Below are 23,380 nucleotides of genomic sequence, written 5' to 3'. Positions count from 1 at the left end.
CATTTCCTTATGTAAAAGATGTTGCTTGAGAAACACTTCGAGAAAAAAAAATAACCTCACTAAAAAAAAAAAAAAAAAAAAAAAAAAAAAAAAAATAAAAAAAAAATTTTAAAAAATTTAAAATCTTGCATGTATCTTCTTTGGTGCTTTCTTGAGATAAAATGTGTCTTAATATTTTTTCCAGACATTCGGGACAGTGGGGGACCTAAGCCTGTCATGGTGTATATTCACGGAGGGTCCTACATGGAAGGCACTGGAAATTTATATGATGGCAGTGTTCTAGCAAGTTATGGGAATGTGATAGTCATCACAGTCAACTATCGCCTTGGGGTGCTTGGTAAGAAGCTTTCAGCTTTCCACTAATCCCTGCTATCTGCAATGCAATTCATATTATATGTGAGAATGTACTTTAAAAATAAAAAAAAAGCAGAAGAGCGGCATGCAGTATTTTAAAATTTTCTTTGTCATTTGCAAGGTTTGTATGCTGGGGATGAGATATAAAGATATTGCAGGTATTTTCTGGAAGAGCCTGCTGTCATGCTGCATGAAACAGGTATTCCCATTGCTGAGCTGTCCAGGCAGAAGAGTTTTTCTCTTTTTTTTTCCTTTTTTTCTTTTTTTACATTTTTTTTGTTTGTTTGTTTCTGTGAATAACACTGATCCTTTAATTCATAGACTGCTAAATTAATTTTTAAAAAACTTTTAAGCCATAGAGGGTAGGGTTTTTTATTGGAATGAAAGAGACTAACTTTTAAGTACCACAATTTTTTCGTGCTTTGAAAAAGTGAAGGATGTTATGAAAACATCTTTTTACCTGTTTGTTTTGAGCTTCGTTGTGGTTTTGAGAAGTGGTATGGGTGTCATTTATAACACCTCCAGTATTTCTTTTCCAGGTAATGAATTAGAGAATTAAAGAGTTACTTTTGATTGTTTCAAATACATTCACTAGAACGTGTTTGTGTTGGTAGAGGTGTGTGGTCTCCCTCTGGTACCTTGTGTTTATGGAAAACAAAATTACTCTGCTATTTTCTCAGAATAGTCACATGCATGATAAAGTCCACCAGCTCTTGAGACAACATGATTGTTAGGGGGTTCTGCATATTCTACCAACATATTGCATGATGGAACTCCTGAAAGCAGGAGCTGGGTCCTGGGATATAATGGAGATTAGAACAGTAACTACAGAATACTGACGTAGATGCGAGGGTGTTCCCTGGAACATCTGTAACAGCAGGGGATTTATTCTGAAGACCAGTCAATTTTATTTTCAAGTGTCTGCTACTCTGCTTTATTTTGGGTTGTTGGTTTTTGTCATTGCCCTGTTCTTGGTGTTTTGAATTTGGTCAACCCAGTCCCCAAGTGTGTCAGTTCTGCTTTGCTCATCTGGGTAATTGTCTTCCAACAGTTTCATTTTTGTTAAAAATTCTAATCCTAATTTCCTAATTTCAGAGGAAGGGAATGAATTTTAACTTTAGATTTGGAATTTAGTCTACTGTGATTGTGTTTTGCAAGAGACTGAATAATTTCCAGATTTATTTCCTTGGTACTGGCAGTTTCATTTGTGGTGTAACACTTTAAGTAAGGAAGTTCTGCTATTTTGTGTGGTTTTCTTCCTCCTGTTTTCTAATTATGTGATGACTTAAAGTCCTGGACACCTATTAGTACAGCAGTTAATAATCTGCTACCTGTGCCTCTAATCAACATTTCAGTTTTTCACCAGTGCCTGTCTTTGATGTCTCAAACAATATTTCTCTGTATTATATGCCAGTATAAAAGAAAGTATCTATTATCTAAAAGGGCTGTTTATTTTTGTGTATTATTAAGTCTGATTCCTAAGTCATTAGTAATTGCAGTGTTTAAAAGGGTTAGTTGCTTGAAAGATGAAAATTATTGTACCTTTGTTGATGATAATGGTTTTTGCACTTGTAAATTAACACTGACCACTGAGGTAACCCACAGTTACCATCTCATCAGCTGAGGAGGATTTCATTTTTGTTCATGTCTTTGTGATTCTTTGGGCTTCATGGTCTTTACTGAGCCTCAAGGGTCAAAGAGCTGATTTTATTTTAAGTGGGACCTATTACAGTAAAACCTCTAAAATTCACAGCAGAATCCAGTGATTGGTATGAATACTTGATACTACATTCTGCAAACCATGTAACAGGTTTGCAGGGGTTTCTTAGTAAAATCAATGCTGTTTATGTAGAAGTCCTACACATCTACTGTATTTGCTGCAATGCCTATCTGTCATGTATTAAATAAATAATGATGATGTATGATTATATAGGTAGGGGAGAAACAGAGCAACAATCAGAAAAGAAAGTTTGAGCAGTTTAAATTTTTTCTGCCTTTCCTTGTTTTCTAATCTACAGATACCATCAGAGTAGGACTGTGCAGAATCACAGTAGATATCAGCTTTTAACTTTTTGATATTTTGAAGCTCTTGTTCCTCCTTGTTCCAGCAGAATGTTACCCTTTGCTGTCACATTCAGATATGGATTTACAAAAGTATAGGGAAAAAATTCTCATCTTCCCTTTCCTGATCACATCCCACAAGGTGAGAGGTCCAGCTCCACTGACTGGTGCCCATGGGATACTGGATATCCCCTCACCACTGTGAAAAATGCCTGGCTTTACAGCAGAAGGAAAATTTAAGGAATTATTAATCACATGAGAAGATGTAGGGATGAAATAAGGTCTGTCTTCTCCCTTACACATGACCTTTATTGATCTGGTTTCTTGTATCAGACTTTTGTGGATAGATGTCTTTATATAGGTGATCTCTGTGAGTCATCTGCCATCGTTTCACCAAGATGTTGACTTTTCTTAAACAAATAAACTGATAAATCATTATCATTCAATGAATGCATAGAGCTGAAACAGTAACATCTTCTTCCAGACTTGGGGATGTATTTTGGTATTAGGGTCGTCACAGATTTACTATTAAGTCCACAGTAGACAGCTTCAGATTATTCAAACAGTTCAGATTATTTTCCTGTTTATTCTGAGTTGAAAGATCCCTTGTTTTATGGACTAATTTTTTATGGACTGTGTTTTTTGGAGATGCAAGGTTTACTTCTAAATAAAATATTAGAAAATGCTTAAAAGCGAAATCCATTTGGTAAAGAGAAAGCAATAATAACAATTAAAGAATGATGGAGCAAGTGCATCTAAAATAAAAATAAAAACCAAAACAAAATAAAAAAAATATGCTTACCAAATAATCCAACAAAAACCCAAAGCTCTGGTGGGTTCCCTGGCCCAATTTTGTCTTTGAAACAAGTCTGGGGATGAAAGTCTGTTAGAAACTGTCCTTAGATAAAGAAGATGGAAAAGAGAACTGCTTGCCCTGGGAAACTGGGGACTACTGAATAAGAAATCATTGGAAACACAATATGTCCTCTTTAGATTCTTTCCAAATGCAAGTCTTGTGCAAGCAATTTCACCAAGAAGGAGCACTGCAGAAGCAGTCTAACAGCCTTGAAGGACAGTGCAGATATATCTTTATGGCTTCTTTTTGGGAAAGGGACACATATGAAGACAAGTTTGGTTTTTAAACTCAGCTGATAGGAGATGTCAAATGTTTACTCAATATATATCCACCTGGTAAAAAGCAGGAGCATTTTATTTAATTTTCATTAAGAAGATGGAAAAGATTTATAAAAGGAGTCTATTCAACATCAAGGAAAAATCATGATGGACAGATTTAATACTGCCAGTGCTGTTTTCTGTGTTCTTTCTTATGAAAGGTTTATTTAGAGAAGGAGAATGCTTTAGGTCACCATTGGCTACTACTGCTTTCAATTTCAATAGTGGAGAGAAAGGAGAGAGCTGGTTTATGCTAACTGGGATTTTTTTTCTCCATTTTATTAATTTATACTCTTTGTTCTTAGTTATCTTTAAGCCACAGGACCTTAATAGAACTTTAATAGAAAAAAAGCATTTGTATTGAAGCTCACAAACTGAACAGGGAGCAGAAATAATGACTTAGAGAAATCTCTAGTTTGAGTAGTGCTTTAAATGTCTCATTTTTTCCTCTTTAAGAGGCAGTGGTTGTCCCTACAGAAACAGTAAATTGTCATTCCAAGGGTCTGAATCAAAGGTGGTAATAAATAAAAAGGGAAAATGGTCTGTATTTTGTATTTTCTGTTAGGCATTCATAATGTCTGCCTTGGGAAGGCAAACATCCTAAACTTTTAGACCAAAATTCGTGTCAAAATGGAAGCAAAACCATGAGTCAGATTGTCCTTGTTATGCCTTCTTTAATTATATGAAATTTTCCCTTTTGAGGGGGGATATAGGAACCTTTACTGTAATTCAGCCTTGCCTTTATACTGTCACCCTCTAGTTTGAGAACATTGTCTGGGATAACTGAATAGAAAACACTTATCCAGGTGTTCCACCGCTTCAATTTTTTTTTTTCTAGTTGCTACTTTTAATGCTGCAAGTAAAGTCACTGCAGCAGACTGAAAGCTCTGATAACATTACTCAGTACATTATTTCCCAAACAACTGCACTGAAATCAATGGGGCTCTTCAGTGCAGGGCATCCCCTTGTGACAGAGCCTGGTTGCCCATAATTTGAAGTGATGTGAAGAACAAGGGTACTGGAAAGGTATTTGCTCCTCCTGCACAGAGCTGCTTCTGAGAAGAGCTGTTAAAATTCTGTTGTGTTTTCCAGTCCAAAATTCCATTTTTCACCAGTGTGTTGTGTGAGCCAGCTGTGCTGGGCTGCAGCATTCATGCCAAATAAAACACACATTAGTGACAGAAAACAGAACAAAGAGAAAAACACTGTCACAAAAGCGCTTTCTTAACTTTTTTAATGACTCTTGGAGCTTTATGGATAAATTAGTGACAGAGGATGAGTCTTATTATGCCATAAAATGTTTTGCTGCTGTGTGTCTGGATACATTAGGAAAATACCTCAGGTTTGAATTTGCTGCTGTGCAGAGTGATGCCAACCTGCAACCTCTTCTTGGCTAAAGAGGTGCATGAAATACAAGGACACAGCCCTGCAGTGAGTGCTGGGCAACCTCTGCCAAGCCCAGAACCTCTGCCCTCATCCATCCTGCTCTCAGCAAGGAGCAGCACATTCCCAACAGGCCAGAAAAAATAAAGCACAACCTTTCCTTTATGAGCAAGTTTATGTGCATCAGCACTATGGCAATTCCAGGATGCAGCCTGGTGAAACCTTTCATGGGATGAAGAATTATCAGCTGACCATTTGCAGGTCACAGAGATGAGAATATATTATAATGGAAGCTACTTCAGTGCAACTTGGAAATACCTGCCTATTTCAGGGGTCTAATTCCATTGGGATTGACTTAGAGGGTACTGCTTTGTTTTGTTTTAATACTTTTATCTTTTTAAATAGAATAACATACCATCATTTTTGCCCATTGCTTTCAAACTAGATCTGCTTTTTTCACTGTTACTCTGATTTGTCAAATTTATTAATTTGATTTACCCTAATTTTGGTAATGATTTACTTTGTATTCTCTCCATCACATAGTTTGAATGGGTTTTTTTACTGCCTTGCTCTTTATTTTGACAGCATGGTAGCACTACTGAACATATTAAAAAGAGGATTAAAAATATTATTAAAAATAATGTATAAAATTTAGATATAAAACTTTCAAAAATTGCTTCATGTGAGATTAAAAAGCTTTGGTCAACTTTATAAAGATACTGCGGTGAACTAGTGTTTTGTTTCACTTGAATTAGTGAACAAATTAGTATTTTTGCAAAGAAAGCCTATTGTGTTCTTTTTCTGCAACCTGGAGAGTTGTGTCTCCTGAAGAGAAGCCTTTTCACTTCAGTGAAAGTAAGCATCTCATGGCATAGTGGCTATTCAGTGAAAGTAACAGTGCAATAAGAAGGTTTATGTTAGTTAGATATCAAAGGAGATAAAAAATGTACAAAGACTCTTTTTCCTACATTGCTTAGACTGTGGGGTTTTCTTTTATAGTTCACAATTTAATATCCAGTAAAAGTGGGAAAATGTTTGATCATTAGCTTTGGTGACAAGCACATCCATTATCTTTTTATGAAACCTTAAAGGTACTGTCAGGAGATGGCATTTTATTCCAGCTTTGCTGCACCTCTAAAGGGTCTCTGATGAGCCTCTTCTCTATTATCCATTTCCTAAGATGTTTGAGTAAAAGTGATAGATGAGCAGAAGATTATATATTATTGCCTAATTAAAAGTACATTACATTGAAAGTAAAGATGGAAAATTAATAGCAAAACACATCAAAATGTGCAGTCAAAAATCATTCAAGTTTTCTGAAGTACAAGAACATGCAGGGAATGTTAATCTACAAATACTTTTAGGGATCCCTGGCAGCTTCATAACAGTTTTCCTTTAGATATAAATGAAATTTTAATATTTTAGGATTGCGGAGTAGAGAAGGTGTCCAGAAGGCCTGATCTGATCCCACCTTAGCCTGGGGCATCACAGAGTCTTGCTATGAAGCCCTCCAAATGAATTTGATTCTAGATAAATAGAAGGAGTTAAGATAGAGAGAGTACTGCAGTTATCTATTCCCCCTGGTGCTGTACTTCACAAGGGCTGATTTACACATCTTAGAATTCTAAAAATGTATTAGACAATTCTTATTTAATCTAGCAGGTAACCTCAGGGCAGCCCAGTTTGCAGGAGGCCCAAGCACAGCTCATCGAGATTTGCAGTGTCCTAATTTCATCGGTCCATTAATAGAATTAGCATTCAAATCTCAGATCTGCTGTCATTAATGATATTTTAGTGGGGTTTTTTTGGTGATTTAGTGCCAGCCAAAGGGAGGTGGGGAGCAGAGAAAGGGAGATTTCCACAATTGGATGTGTACCACCAAAATGTCAAAATGGATGGGAGGTAAACAATGGGTTATTGACTAGAGATCTTTAAAGGGTCAACTGCAAAGCACAGCAGGCAGGATATTTATCAAATGGGAACCATGAATAAATAGTACACTCTTGAAATGAACCATTTCTTTTCTACTTGTGCTTTTTCTAGCACAGCCAATTGACATTATCCACCTGCTTGGATAGATGCATACACACACCAGTTCTCTATTTTTTAGGACACAAAGACATAATTTTATTTGCCATTGAATAGGTTTCTATCTTGGTACAGGTACATTTTAAATAACATGTTTACTCTGATGTTCTAGACATCTTTTTTGGTAAACAGAAAAATAACTAATAACACACTTTAAAACTATTCATTTTGGCATAAGAACAGTTTGTGTCATTTCTGTCAAGAAAAATTACTTTTTGGTAAGATAAACTTCCTTCATCAATTTTTAATCATATAATAAAAGTATCCCAGTTTTTCTAAATAGCAGATTTATCTTTGAGAGCAGAATAAACTTCAGCACGATAATATTTGCAAAATAGGAAGCAGAAAGAGCTCACTGAAGACAAGTTATAAATACCTCACAGCCTCAGAAAAAAAAAAGTCAAAATCTTTGATCCTATTATCCTACATGATATTATTTGTAATTTTTGTCATCTAGCTATGTGTAACTACCTTCACTTTGCTCCAAGTAATATCTGACCAAATTACTTTTGCACCATCACTGATCCCCATCCAAAACCTTAAAATCTACTGTATTCTTAATGTTTCAGCTGTGCAGCAGTACCTGCATTTTTCGCTATACAATATCCTAAGTCTTTGGTTTTCTTGGGATGGGATGGGAGACTTCCTGGGGAGCCAGATTTGGCCCCATCCTTAGAAGCAAACAGAATTAAGGCTGCTCTGCCTTTGCCAGGATGCCAAACTTCCCAGGAAAGGATCTGCCTGACTGTAAGCCAAGAGGTGGGGATAAATTGGGATTTTAATGCAATTTGTATCTCACTGCATGGCATTCCCAAACAGAAATAATCCCCTGAGTTCCCAATATTCTGTTTTTCAACCCAAGCAGGAAGACATTAAGAAATTCTCTGCAGCTCAGCAGCCAAGTCAGGTCTGTGCCCAGCCTGGGTGGATCAGGAACTCTACACTCCTAAGTTTTATGAAGCTGTAATTCATACCCAGAAAAACAGGTGAATGAAAATTCTTTCACCATTTATGATAGAAGTAATGGGACCAGTAGAATATTTCTAAATTCCCGGTTGATGGCATTTAATTACATATATTAAAATAGTTTTCTGAAGCTTAAATTAAGCACTTCTGTATACTGTGGGGCTTTGGAAGCAAAAGATAACTTGACAGGGATTTCCATTGCAAATATTGCTCTCATTTTTCACACATTTCAATTGCATAAAATTTCTCATTTTATGGGTTTTTTCGTGTGCAAATTAGTTTACATATATGAGTACTAGATCAAATATTATTCTGATACTTCCTTGATGTAGTACCTCATGATATCTTTGAGTCAGTTGAACAAGATCTGTATTTTAAGGATGTAGCAGCACTTTTTAATGGTTAAAAAGAGTAATGTGAACAATAGATCTAAAGGTACAAAACTCTCTTGGCAGCAGTACTGGCAAGAGAGAGAGTCCTAAATTTTTTCTTCTATTTAATCTGTGATCCATGTGTAAATGCCTGACTCAGCCAACCTAGAAAACACTACAGTAAAAATGTTGCAATTTGCATTACCTTCTAATGGAGAATATATAGGAGACTGTTGTTTGATACTGATTTCTTATTTCCCAAGATGTACTGGCAAATAAATATTATTTTGGCAAAAACTGCATTTGAATACATCATTCTATGAAAAACTGCTATGTGTAGCTCTCTGAAAGGCCAGAGGAAATGTTGTATATTGGTGAATATCCCTTGTTAAGCAAAGTATGAAAATTACCTTCCAGCAAATATAAATGCTAGGTACTAATGCATTTGCAAAAGTATTTTGAATATATCTTGGTTGTATATGTTGCAAGCTAAAAATATTTTTGAGAAAAGAAGGATCACTTATACATTTTAATTAAGAATTTGAAATATAGCCTCCATGTTTCAGGGGGTTTATTGCTTGAGAAATAAATCTTACTGGCATTTTTCATTGTTCTACAGTAATTTCTCACTATTTTTTCAAGATCCTAATGAAATAGAATGAAAGAGATTTGAGCAACCTTTGCATGGGAGACTCACTACGCCTTCAAGAATCCTACTGATTTTAAAAATAATTTTTGCTGTATTTTTTTGTCAGATCTTGGATTTTTTTTAATGAAATATCCCTTAGTCATTACAATTTGCTAGTTTTCTCAAGGCTTTCCACCAGGTTTTGGGTTGAGGAATCTTAAATTGCCATAAGTATGCTGACAAATTTCTTTACTATTTATTTTCCTATTGAAGAGTGAATTGTTCAGTACAGAAGCACAAAATATTAAACGAAAGGAGGCAGAGCACCGTATAGCTCCAAATAATTTCAAAAAGATTGGGCAAACATATCCCTAAGCTGTTTTGTTTACTTAGATTCCAACATCCAATGAGTTTGGTAAGCACTTATTTGTGACATCTCACTGATTCCAACAGCAAACACATGGAGAAATTAATTTCTTCCCAAAATTTTTGTTCCCATCTCTGCTTGTTGGTGTAGTTTATCACCCATTAATTGCTTTGCTTCTGTGACTGAAATTTTCCTTTCAGCTCCAGGAAAATGCTGTCTCCACTGGAGATGGGTTTGCATTTCATCTCCGAGGCTTTACCGCAGCAGGGGCACCACGGGGTGTCCTTCACTGGGCCCCCTGTGTGCTGGGGGGCCAAAGGCCATGTGCTTTCAGCTACCCATGAACCACATTAATGACCCTGTAAAATGCACTCCTGAGCACCCTGGGGATGTTATAATTACTCACTTCATTATTAGGGGCCTCTTGAAAAATGTTCTCTAAATATTTTCCTTTTGCCGTTATATAGTTCTTAACAAGGATGGCTAAATTAGGGTGGACTGAAAGGGAAATGTTCACCTTAGGAGGAATATTAACTTTCTTTCCACCATTTTTTTCTGATCATTTACTTCTCCTATGGGGAAAGATTGAGAAAATTTGGTTTGCTCAGCCTTTAATTCTGAAGCCTTCAGAGTGACCAAATTGTGGCCTCCCACCACCTGAAGGAGCTGCAGAAATGGAGAGGGACTTTTCACAAGGGCCTGGAATGAGAGAACAAGGGGGAATGGCCTCAAACTTGGAGCAGGTTTATGTCAGATATCATAATAAAAATTCTCCCCTGTGAGAGTGGTGAGGCCCTGGCACAGGGTGCCCAGAGAAGCTGTGGATGCCCCTGGATCCCTGGAAGTGTCCATGGACAGGTTGGAGCAACTTGGGATAGTGGAAGGTGTCCCTGCCCATGGCAGGGTATGGAACTAAATGATATTTAAGACTCATTCCAACCCAAACCATTCTATGATTCTATTCCTTAAAATTTTCTCTTTTGATACTTCATGGGTTTGCACATCATTTGTGTTTAAAGCTTAGAGCCCCTTTCATAATTGAGTTTCTCCTGTTGTACCTGATAGCTGATTGGATGCACATTGTTTGGATTTTGATTATCATTAGGTTCTTGAATTGCTATTAAAGATAACTTAAAGGTACTCACTATTTCATTTAGGTACTTACTATTTCATAAAGGTACTCACAATTTCATTTATTTCCTTTCTGATAAAAAAGAAATCACTTGACAACTACCTTGCTAGCACAGAGATTTTCTAATGTGGGTTCCCTCCAGCTAAAGATGTGCTTTACAAACGTTATTGAAAAATACAAGGTATTACCTGCATTTTCCAGCAACAACAAAATTCAACATCTGTGGAAGTGCCTGAATTTCATCTTTGCAGTTTTTCTAGGTAAATGCTGTAGAAGTAGTGATCACAATTTCAGGTTTAAGGTTCCATTCTTAAATGCTTTAAAACAATGCACACATTTCTTTTCCTTTCCCCCTCATAAGCACATAATGTTGCTTTTTTATCCTTTGAAAGTTCTATATAGTTGTTGGTTGGTTTCTTTTTATAAATATTTCATAAGTAGTGTTTTGATCTCTGGTTCAAATCCAGTCATGGCAGCAGATGTTCTTGTTGATAGATTTCTTTTGAAAGTGCTGTGTACAAACAAATTTACAAACAGGAGTGTATTCAGTAGGTGTTGTGGAACTGATAATATTGGAAAAGTATTATGAAGAATAAATTCTCAGTTTTAACCTTTTTTTTCTTTTCTTGAGACGTGCAAAATATGAACAAAAAATATCATTGCTTGGCTATGATCAAAGATCATTGCTTGGCTAATGTATCAAAGATGCAGCTGAGGGTTAGAAAAAAAGTCTGGATCATCTTAAAAAACATTGAAAAAAGCCCTTGTCTTGCAGACAATATTGTCTTGCAACCAGATCCAGCTCCAGGCTATCACAGAGCAGGTTCTCTTGCAAGGTGGAGGTGAGCAGCTGTCATTAGGAACCATCAGCTTTGCTAGAACCTGATCTTTTCTTACCAGGACCAAGAACAAACAGGAAATATTCTGTTTGTACAGATGAGGTTTGGCATCTATAGAACAGCCTGGTGCAGTGTCTCTGAAGGAGGGGCAGGTTTTGATTCTGCTGCCTGGAGCACCAAGGAAAACTGGCTCCATGTGTTTGTTTCTGTCTCTTACTCCCCTTCTTGCCAGCACCTCTGTGGCTCACCGCTCCTGGAGTCTGCAGCATTCCAAAAGACTCTGAACAAATTCTGGATATTGCATTCAGAGTGTGTGAGCCTTGCTCTGCTTTTATATGGTTCCTTTACAACACTCCAACAAAACAATTTTGAAAAATGAGCTCCAGAGGGTTTATTTCCCATTAATGACTGAATGCTGGCATTTGGATGATAGAAATAGATATGTTCCTTTGTGTGACTGCACAGATGAGAGCTTTTGTCACGAGATTGTGCTTTTCATTTACATGAGCTCTTCCTTTTCTGCTGCTAAAACTTGGTAGTCCTTTAAAAGCTTTTCCCATCACATTCTCTGCAGTTTCTCTAGTGTTTCCTCCCAGGAGATCTCTATGATTTAGGTAAAGATAATCAATCTCGCTGAAAGAAACAAAATTACTTGTGGTGATCAATGTGTGCCAGCAGTTAGTTGTTAAAGTCATCCAGCAAAGTTTCAGAACCCAGCAGAAACATATTCAGAACCTGCTCCCTAACTTCTCCCTGCCAAGCCAGCAAGATGCAAAAAGCCAAAGGAAATCAAAACAAGCAGGTAAAGGGGTGTGGCTGTCACTGGCTTCAATGAGAGTTTATAAAGAACGAGGAAGATTTAAAAAAACAAACTCAGACCCTTGGTTGCACCCAGCAAAAGGACAAGTGGCAGTGGGCACCATGTAGAGAGGAAAGTCCAAAAATAAAAACCTTGTTTATTCTGAGGGTGGCCAGATCCTGGATCAGGTTGCCCAGAGAGGCTGGGGAGTCTCCAGTGCACAGAGATACTCAAAACCTGAGTAACCTGGTTTAGTTGACCCTGGTCCAGCAGGGGAGGTGGTGAACTGAGGTCCCCACAGGTCCCAGCTGTGATTCTGGGCAGAGCAGTGGGTCCTGAGTCCTGTGAGGGAGAAGATGAATCATTCTCTAGACATCTACCTGGTCTTTTAACACCTGATTATATGTTATATTTCTTTACTTATCTTTTTTTTTAACACTTGAATATCTTATTAAACCTTCTCTCTGCATAGTCCAGGCTCACCTGAAAATTAATTAGCCCATTATATTAGGAAAAAAACAACTTTTCTGCAAAGCAATAGCCACACTACTACCTATTTTTGATGTGTCATCAATCACATGAGCTCAGGTTTCAGCCTGTGGCTCATGGGCACAGGGGGGATTACTTATTCCACCGTCCCAATGGAGAAAATTGGCTCTGTTTTGACAGCCTGGCAGTGAGAGATAATGATCTGTCTCCTGAAAACTTAACCAGGCTTATGCCCAGAGCAGAGGTGCAGAAACTTTTTCACACCTAAGCCTTCCCAGGCCTTTTGGTAAACCCTGCCCTTACTGCAGCATTACCCAGGACTTGAGCAGGGGGAGGGAGGTGGGTAGGAATCAAATGGTCACAGGCTGGATCATGCAAAGCCTTATGCTGGAGCTTTCTCTGCTGGAATTTGGGTTTTCAGGAATGGAGCTCCTGATTTTAAGGAATCCTAAAGATTACCTGCAAGTTGTAAGACAATGGAAGACTACATTTTCTCTCCCTGCTTTGTCTTTTTTTCCTCTTAGGAAAGGATCCAGTGCAAGCTGGATGTTGGCTTGTTTTCGTTTGGTGTCATTTATTTAGGTTCAGCACCCAACCACCTGCATCCCAGATTTGTCTTTGGTTTTGTCATGCCAGGGTGTTTCTTCTGTGCTGTCACTCATCTCACTGTTCCTTTTCCAGACAATTTGGCAATTCCTGAGGACATATTTTTTCACATCTCTTGATGCATATTGAAAAATCACATTTTGATAAAGACCAATTTCTTAAGTAAAATTTGCCTGGGCTATGGATGAATGCATCGCTTAGGGAACATTAGTGAAATTCTAACACCTTACTTTTAGGAAGTTGATCATACACTAAAAGCAGCAAAAAGGCAAAAAAAAATTAAATTGCCAATTACAGCTAATAGCTTGCTGCAGTTGACATGAATGAAGCAGATTGAAGGTACTTTTAAAGCAGCTTCTCAGTAAATCCAGGTAGTGAAATGTTTTGGAATGAAGCATTTGCAAAAATGAGGTTAAATATCCTGTGCTTAACAACTTGCAGAACCCAGAAATCTGTTTTAGAGACATCTTTGGGGATTTCTCTATAAGAATACAACTGATAAATGAGTTTGTTTTCCTTTGAGAATATTTACATATATCCGATATTATTTGCTGCATCTCCTTTAAAAAATCCCCCCCCCCCAAAATTTTAGTTTTAAAAGACTACAAAAAATAATAACCAGATGCTAGTGACAAACTTTATTATTTCATTAAGTCTTTTCCATACTATCAACTCTTTAAACAGCAGTATTTCTAGGGTGAATCAAACAAGTTGAAGTACTTTTTCTGAAAGCTGAAAATGTATTTTGTACATTAAGTCACTCATTTTTCAGAAGGAATATTATAGTAGTTTTAAAGATGGAAGAGTTTTAAGAAAAGCAAAGAGCTTGCTATAGTATGATAGCTAAAGATGAGTCACCAAAAGAGGGCTTTCTGAACATTTTTTATATTTATATTTCTCAGCACTGTGTAAAGCACAGATGAAAGGTTAAGAGAGTAATAAACAAAGCTGAAATGTGATTTGGATGGGTAAGCTGCACTTTGATCTTCAGACTATAAAACACTGCTACCTGGGTCAGAGCTAACACCCAGCAGGACAAACAATCACTTGTTTGCTGTACTATAAAATTCACAATTCCTTTTTCTGTGCCATACTAGCAAGCATTCTTTGGCACTAAAGGATGGAAAGAGAGAATGCAGGAGTTTTAGCAATTTGTGTAATTTAAAACAACTTTAAACATGTGCTAAAGTTTTCTTTAGAGTTCTCTGATCTTTAACAAATAGCACTACAGGAATGGATTTGCAGCAAATACTGAGCAACTTTAAAGATCTTAAAAATACTAAAAATATATGAAATTTTTTAAAACCAGGAATGAAATTGTAGGCTATATGAAAGAGAACAAAATCAGTGCTGCTCTTATTTCAGTTAGACAAGACTGCATTTCCTACTGCACCAAACTGTTCTGCCTTATGATTCCACAGAAACCTTGAATATCCTGAGCTGGAAGGGACACACAAGGATCATCAAACTCCAACTCCTGGTCCTGCTCAGGACAGTCCCAATTTCCATTTTCTTCTCCTCATTCATTCCTTCAGAAAGATGTCTATTTCTTTTTAAGTTTCTTGGTATTTTCCAGGCACAGTTTGTGCTCTCAGATGTGAAGCTGTGCCATTCCTGTCCTGGGACTGTTCAAAAAGAGGTGGAGCTGTGGCACTGGGGACGTGGTTGGGTGATGAACACAGCAGGGTTAATGGTTGGACCTGATGATCCTGGAGGTCTTTTCCAACCTTAAATATTCTGTGATTTGCTCGTTGCCCCACAGTCTCACATCAGCCTGAAGGAGAGGAGAGTCTGAGATACAACAAAGGCTATCTCAGGAGCAGGATAGACAGAAAAAGTACAGGAGGAAATAAAGACCCTTTAAAAAACATGGGTTTGATGTTTTCTTTCTCTTTGTGTGCCTGGCCCTTGTTGCTAAAAAAGTTTTTGTGGGTTTATAACCTCTATGAGTTCTGTTGGTCCTGATTAACTGTAAATATGAGTAGCTCTGCTGATTACAGTTTGGTTGCTTACATGGGTAAAATTAACATAGAATAGATTTTTATCCAGTCTGACTCTTGGGGAATACAGCAAAGGAAATAGTGAAGATTTTCTCTGAAGGAAACTGGAAAAATAAATATTTTCCCCTTAGAATCTCGCTGCAGGAAAAAGTGTGATTTCCACTTGACCAATATTTGGCTGATGTATCAATTGTGCAGTAAATATTGGTAATTGTAAGGGCACTTATTCTTGATTATCTTAAGCCATTTTAGAATTTTACTGGATCACAATAGTATAATTTTTTTTTAAGTAAACAAAACCCAGATATTGAAAACAACTTTTTTTTTCCAAATTAAAACTACCTCATACTGGCCTTTTTATGTACAATGTAGTCACACTATTATTACATACTGTGAATAGGGTTATCACAAATGCATAGATTGTGCTTAAAAGTGCAACCATAACTTTTAATTATGTCCTTGATTCTAGCAAATTTCAGGCAATAAAAAACTCATTAATTTTAATAGTGTTGGATCAAGCCCCATATTTAAAATGTGATGTAATTGTCCACTGCATTCCTGACATCTGGCAATAAAATTCTTGATCATAAAGCACTAGATTATATTTATTGGTGCAGGATTAGCCATCAGGCAATGGTTAGTCAGGAGCAAAAAGCTGTTCAGAGAATTCCTTCGTTAATGATTAGGAAATTGAGTCAGAATATATATTTATTTATATTTATTTAAAAGTTGCATTCCTCCTGTCACAATGATAACAACCTAAAGCAGATACAAGCTGTCGTTCTTGACAGAACAACTCCATTTCAATCTGTTAGAGGTTGAAGGATATGCATATTTATTCCTTTCTCTTTAGAGATTTCCACCACTAAAAATTTGGCTAGCAGGAAAGAATTGATATGCCATAAGTTTGAGCTGGCATGTTGTATCACAATGCTGGGGTATCAAGCCTTTCTGGCTTGATTTATCTGGTAAGAAAAAAGATTTTTAGTGTCCTTTACAATTATTTCCAAGCAGAAGGGACAATACTGGATATACCCAGATTGCTAAAACTACTCTGGATTACAGAAATCCCACTGCATACTATTTATCTGCTTGTTAATTATACCTGACTAATTAATTAATGACTTTCTCTTTGAATCATTACAGAGAGATTGGTGGAGCTTACGACTCCGAGACTTCCAATACTGTATCTATGTACAGTCCAAATATTTGTTTCCTGGGATGCAACAGGGAGGTTAAGATAATTTATCTCATCCCACACTTTCCATCTCGATGGCATTTGTTTTGTCCCTCAGCCAGGGAACACTGGCCTGGCTGTGCTCAGCTGAGTGGAGCCCAGGAGGGGAACGATTCTTGCCCACTTCTCCCTGGTTTTACACCAAAGAGCGGGGTTTGGTGGCATTTTCCCTTCCCTTGATCCTCCAGCCAGTCCAAGGCACTTTTCACCAGCGAGTGCAGAACACTTAAAGCTGTTGTAGCACCACACACCCTCAGGGATTCCATTCCAGGACTTCGAGTGCTCTGAGAATTGTGTGACACTCAGGGAAGTCAATAAAGGACCTGTGTCACTCTGAAAGCCAGAATTTACTCTACCCTTACATCTAGTATTAGAGGAGAGATCAGAGATCTGGCATCATGATCCATTTGGTTTTCAGGAGGCTTAACCTCTTGCTCTTCACATAAAAAAAAACTAAATCAAATATCACAGCAAGTCATGTATTCTCCCCACTCTGCTGAAAAACTCATCAAAGTCTTTAAAAAGTAAATAATGATGGATGGGAAAAGTGACTTGATAACTTATTTAAGCAGTTTAATCTGTTGTAAGTTTTCATGGGACTGACCTTTTCTTGCTACTTTTTTGCATCTGTATTAATGGAAAAAGCAAATTTGCAATTGAGTAGTTTTTACAGGGAGTCCTGTTGCTGTACAGCTTTTCACAATATTTTCAGAAACTGACTATGCCAGTATTTCTATTTTTGTTTGAGAGGATAATTTTATTGTAATGCATAAGGCTATCTAAAATTTTATCAGTAAAGTAAGTGGCCAAAGTGATGTGTGTCATTGCGTGAGTGATGGAGCAGAGGAAATAGAACAGTAATAATGGAATTATCCTTTAATTTAGCTTAGATTCATTGTTGTTCCTGAGCTATTTGGTTCCTAGAGACAAACAGAGGGAAGTGAATGTAAAAGGGCTGTGTATACACGACACTCAGTGGCAGATGTGGCTTTGATGTCACCAGTTTTGGTTTGAAAGTGTGGTGTTTCTTTCAATGCCTCCTTTTCTTCCTCTCATCTCAACCATTTTTAGCTCTCCTTTTTGATTATAGAAGAAGATCTGTACCTCAGAAGAAAGGTTCTTCCACCCCCATCAGCATCAGTTCAGTAAATCTAGGTGTCATCTGCCTAACAGCATAATGAGCAGTAATAACTCATAATGACCATAATGAGCACTAGCAACTGAACATGTCAAATATACTGGAAAAAAGAATAGCTCCCTATGGGACTCCAGCCTCCTCAAAGTGGAGGTACAAAGTGCTCCTGCAGATTGCTGTGAACTGCTGAACTGCACTGCAACCACAGCTTGTTCCAAAAGATCATTTCTAGAGGGAGACAGCTTTTGTTGACATTTTTTGACATTATATTCATGCTAAAGTTAGATTTCTCAGAGGATTTTGAAACAAAGCAGCTGTTTAAGTTTCTAACCAAACCTGAAGGAGAAGTTCTTTTCATCAAGGCAAAGCCACAGTGCAGATCTCAAACTGGGCACAGGGCAGGACACTGATTAAGGTGGGACCAAATTTTGTGAGAGCAGCTGGGGTATTTAAGGTAAAATGTGACCCAATATATTACTGGTTAACTCTGTGTTTATAACACAACCAGGTTTTGGGAGTAACTGCAATCAGGTAGGCTGTCTGCCATTCCCACTAGTGTTTGCAGCTACAGATGTCCCAAATTATTTTACTTGATTTATCTTACACAAAAATTTGTTGGTTTTGCAATTCTCATATTTTAGGCCTCTGGGAATATATTGACATTCTGTATGAGTTGTTTTTTTTTTTTTTTTTTTTGTTGGGCTTTTGGGGTGGTTTTTTTTTTTGCTTGCTTGGTTTTGCTGATGCACCACAGGAAAATATTTCAATATTTACTTGGAAAATTAAACTGTTACAGATATCATCATGCTTCCCTTGATACTGACGGATGCTCTGTGCAGAAAATGGTATCAGTAGCACTATTTTCTTGTAAAACGGGCTTTTAAACCTCTGTAAAAATTCAGCCATATTTTGATCCATTCTGTTTGAATCTTTATGTGTAAAAATTTATATATGAGTCTATGAAAATAAAATGAAGCACACAGCTTTCAATCCCATGATTAACAGTGAGAGAAACTGTAGGAAACAATGGGATGTGTTATCAAGTGTATCTTCAAACAGATTTTGGGCATCAAAGATGTTGCTGAAATAAGGCTGTTGCCTAAAATTAATGCAATGTTCTTTAGCTGAAGTACTCATCAAGTTTTTAAGTGCATGCATATTTTTCTCAGTAAGTGGTCCAGTTTGTTTCACCTCAGCTAATTGCAGTCATGGGGATACGTTTGCTACATCAGAGCCTGAGAGCCTGAGAGTATCAATATTTGTCAAACAACAGGGAAAAATAAGGAAATATAAGGAAATATGAAAAATTGTTGCTTTACTAATCAGCAAGAAAAGTGAGCCCAAATGTCATCATCTCCTCAACAGTCAGTGTGGTGTGATACTAAATATGGTCAGATAAATACACCCTGAGCAGCTGCCTCCACTGGGTTTGGAAAACATCTTTCATGAGACCTGGGTGGGTGGAGATTTTTTCAAGGAATGCCAATCTATTGTTTCTGTAATGGGAAAAATTATGGCTGATCTCAAAACCTTTTTTTTTGTTTGTTTGTTTTTGTTTAGCTCATTGTTTAGCCCTGAGTTCATACCAACAGGGCAATCCCACAGGGATAATGAACAAATCCCTGAAAACACTGGCCCAAAAGAGCCAGGCTGACCAGCATCCCACTAGCCCAGATATCTCATGTGCTGCTTTTGCAAGTCCCTCAGCCAACAAGAAGATGAAACATAATTTTCAGGAGATGGGGACTATTAAAGAAAAAGTATTTTTAGTCTTTCAGTCAGTCAGAGAGGGATGTCTTTTAGAATTGTATTTGATTTATAATTAAACTTATTTTTAAAAGAAGTATAGGTTCATCCATAATATAAATAATGTACTTTAGGTGAAATAATCTATATTTAGAGGATCCAAATGTTTGCTATGATTTTTTTAACCCCTTCACAAGTAGCCATCTGCTTCAAAGCAGTTTTTCACACACTCTTGATTCTGACCAGGAAAGGATTTCTTATAATAGTGTCCTATTTCTGAAGCATACATGGACTAGGAATGCATAAAAGTGAAAAGGGTTTTAAGGAATTAGTATAAATGGATGAAGTGGATTCCTAGCTACAACCAAGTTTTGCTTTGTGCCTTTAAATGATTACTTGAAATGTAAAAATTCTATCCTACAGTAGCTAGTGACCAGTCTCTGAAATATCAGTTCTTTACATGTCATTGCCAATGGACAAATGTCAGTAGGAAAGAAATCCCCAGCAGTCTGAGTTTTTGGATTTTTGCCTAGAATTCTTAGGTTTGTAATGCCCAGCTCAGACTTCTCTTCATCTCTAGGTCATTATTAGAATATATGGATCTGAAATGCAAAGTATTTTTTTTCACCTTCTGCCTATTGTAAACCAGATATAAATCATATAAATTTAGGTCCATTTTCCCCCAGGAACTTAAGGGAGACACAAGATTCCAATTGTTATTAAATTGTCCTGGCAACACCAAATCTAATGGTATCACTTGGCCTATGAAGCACCATGAAAAAGTATTGGTGAATCAGCTAGAAAATCCTTTCTTGCTTACCTGAATGGAAAACTTCCAATTCTGGGCAAGATTTTGCTTTTAAATAGAAAGGAAATAAAATAATACAAAATATAATGCTGCACGGAGTCAGCTGCAAAGTAGAGTTCTGTAATCCAGGTGATGCAGAAATCCAATGGAAACCAGGATGAATCAGCCCTTAAAATAAGTGTGAGCAGCAGCCTATTGGGATAGAAAACTGGTACACAATCAGCCATTTTAGGATTTTATCCTTGGTCCTATCAACTCTTGCAGATACTATTTGACTTCCTCTCCTTTTATTTTTATTCACCTTTCTGAGGCAAAAAAGAGTAAATTAGGGATTCTGTTAAAGACAGATTTTACAAGAGAAAAATTTCTGCTGACCCTGTTCATTGTGAGGCAAAAGCCATAATTTTTGTTTGTAAGTTGTTTTTATAGACTGGGAGGATTTGGGGCGAAAGAGTGTTGGTTTTGGGTTTGTGTTTGTTTTGTGTTGCTTTTGCCTCTGGCTTTTCTTGTGTTCCATGACAGTGCTCAGGATAAATATGCAGGCTAAAAGGATAACTTTCCTTCTGACTCATAAAAATGCTTGAGTAAATTACTCTTTTTAGGTTTTGTGATGGTACAGAATATTCCAAGTGGCTGTAATTTTTTCCTTGGGATTTTTTTGGGGGTTTTATTTGTTTCTTTGTTTGCTTGCAGTGTTTTTGGGTTTGTTTTTGGTTGGTTTTTTTTGGTTTATGGGTATTTTTTTCTGTTCTCCTTTCTTGTTGTTGGTTGTTTTTTTCTTGAGGGGAAATTCCTAATAGATGTTTTTTTCACTTCCCTTCTTCATTTGTTCCTCTTTGATGTTAGTTTTTAGTAATTTGTATAAGAACAGCATATGAAAAATGGTAGGAAGAATTTTAATGCTATTCCTTAGTTATAATTAAGAAAAAATGGGAATATATTTCCTTGTGTATGTCATTTATAACAGCTTGGGCAACTTTCTGGTGTGCTGCTGACTGATTACCTTTGGGAATATGAACTCTGCACATGCCCTAGTCAGACTCCAAACTTCTCTTTTGAGTTTTTGACTCTGTCTCACCACTTACCCTCTCTCTTGAGCCATATTAAGGGAATCCAGCAGTGAAACCTTGACTGAAGTGCTATTACCACTGAAATATAATTGTGCATGACAGTGGGTTACTACCACCTACTGCTGCTCACAAGGCTGAGCTGACAGGAATGAAGTTTCCTGGCAACAGGCATCTGCCAATTTGTATCATGACATTGTGAGTGCTGGTCACTGGAGTCACCTGACAAAGCCTGGCAACTGATAGGAGGGCAGACCTTGGGCTCCCTGACATTATTGAGAGTTCAAAAGGAAATAAGTCTGCTTGGGTCATGGCCCTGATGAGAAGGGTTCCCCTTTTTGTACAGCAGACTCCTCAAGAGAGCCTGAGCTACACAGGAGAGTGTTGTGTGTGGGAAAGCTGTTGTATTCCAGCACCCTTGGCATGCATCTCAACTCTAAAGAATTGTACCTCCTATTTTGTGCTGAAGTAGCCACATCTTGTGCTTTTCACTTCCCTCCCAGATTTGCTCTCTGAGGGAGGAAACTCCTTTTTCTGGCAGGAAATCTGGGTGCAGTTTTTGTCAGAGGCTGTCCCAGCCCTCCCTGCCCAGCACCTCAGCCCCGTGCCCAGCCCTGTGCCCTGTGCTGGCTGTGCCGGGCTGGCTGCTCAGAACCCATGGCAACCCTCACTCACATCTCCCTCCCAGCCTGCTTTTTGCCCATTTGTGTTTGTACAGACCTGGGAAAGTGCTCCAGCCCACCCCACCCATGGTTACTGCCTGGGCTGGCTCCTTGTGGGATTTCTGGGCTTTCACAGAGACCAGGCAGTCCTTGGACAACCATTGAGTGAAGGAATTCTGATCCTCTTTTCCATCACAATGAAATGGAATTCATTACCTTACCCCCATTGTTGTTTCTCTAAAAATCCCTGTAATAACAGTGAATAATTCTCTGGTTTGAAGTCTCCCAAGAGAAAAAAAACAAAAAAGCTTTTTTAACAGTCCATTTTAGTTTTGAAAGGAGAGCCTTCACAAGCACTTGCAGGCACCTGACTTGGAACTTTGCCCTACCAGGAGTGATCGGATACAAATGCATCACACCCCAGCTGCTTATATTTTCCTCAAAAAAAAAAATCAAATCTTTCATATCCAGACCTGTCAAACTAAATGACCTGATCATAAACCTCACTTTTTTGACCTCTAGGACCATCTCATTGTACATTCACCCCCCTCTCCTAGCCTGATAATATGTTCCCATATCCAGCTTTTATTATTCTGAGAGTTCTATCTCTGCTTTACCTGAAGGAGAAGCAAAAATTTTCTCATAGCAGACTGGACTTTTTCAAGATTTAGAACAGCTCTTCATCCTTTTTTCTGATCAGGAAATTTTACTGCACTTACTTGTCTCAAATTACTGCCTGGTACGAAAGGCCTAAAGCAAAAATGGACTTTCATAGTTAGATATATATAGCTAGGAAATATCACAGAAATCCTAGCTAAAAATCAAGAAGTTATTATTCACTTCCTTAAAGCATATTAAGATCATGGACACTTATTTTTTGCCCCTATAGATTAGTACTGCTCCCTCACAAACTCCTGAAATCAATCCCTGGATGCTCAATCATGGCTTGTGAATAGCTCAATCTAAGCTTCATGGGTTTTTTTTTCAAAAGAATATACTGTTCCAAAATTACATCTAAAAGGCATAATTTCTGAAAGAAATGTGAGGTAACTAGCACTTCAGCAAATGGCAAAAATGAAATACAAATTTGCATGAAGGTGAGTTCTAAACAAGGTGATTTCATTACTTTCCAGGCATATTTCTTTACTAGAAAAATAGTGATTAGAAGAACATATTAATTTTTATTAACTTTTTGAGTAGCCAAGGCCACCTTCCTTTTTCTCCATCTACTCATCATGAAACATCTCCAACAGGGAGTCGTGAATACAAGACACAAAATACAGTTTTAGAAAAAAGATCTCTGTAATTTTTTTTTCACTTCTTTCAGAATTATTTCTAAGAATGATACAGGCACACCATCCTCACTATGGAGGCAATAAATGGTTCCATATCAAACACAAAGGGAAGAATTTTCTTTGTAATGCAGGAGAAGGAATAAGAGTTGGTTTCGTTTTGTTTCCTATCCACTT

At 37.4% G+C, this 23,380-nt stretch overlaps 1 protein-coding gene across 8 annotated transcripts in view; it reads left to right on the top strand.

The window, feature by feature from the left end:
* Positions 1-23,380, top strand: part of NLGN1 (neuroligin 1) — a 376,858-nt gene that overhangs the window by 186,116 nt on the left and 167,362 nt on the right. For all 8 annotated transcript variants that reach the window (XM_036389257.2, XM_036389258.2, XM_036389260.2 and 5 more), the window contains one exon: positions 185-337. In XM_036389257.2, the coding sequence (XP_036245150.1) occupies positions 185-337 (153 nt within the window). The remainder of the gene's footprint in view (positions 1-184; positions 338-23,380) is intronic.

This window comes from Molothrus ater, chromosome 10, assembly GCF_012460135.2.
Source record: "Molothrus ater isolate BHLD 08-10-18 breed brown headed cowbird chromosome 10, BPBGC_Mater_1.1, whole genome shotgun sequence".
Taxonomy (NCBI): Eukaryota; Metazoa; Chordata; class Aves; order Passeriformes; family Icteridae; genus Molothrus; species Molothrus ater.
Note: the sequence above shows the minus strand (reverse complement) of the source record. Positions and strands in the feature narration are given on the sequence as shown.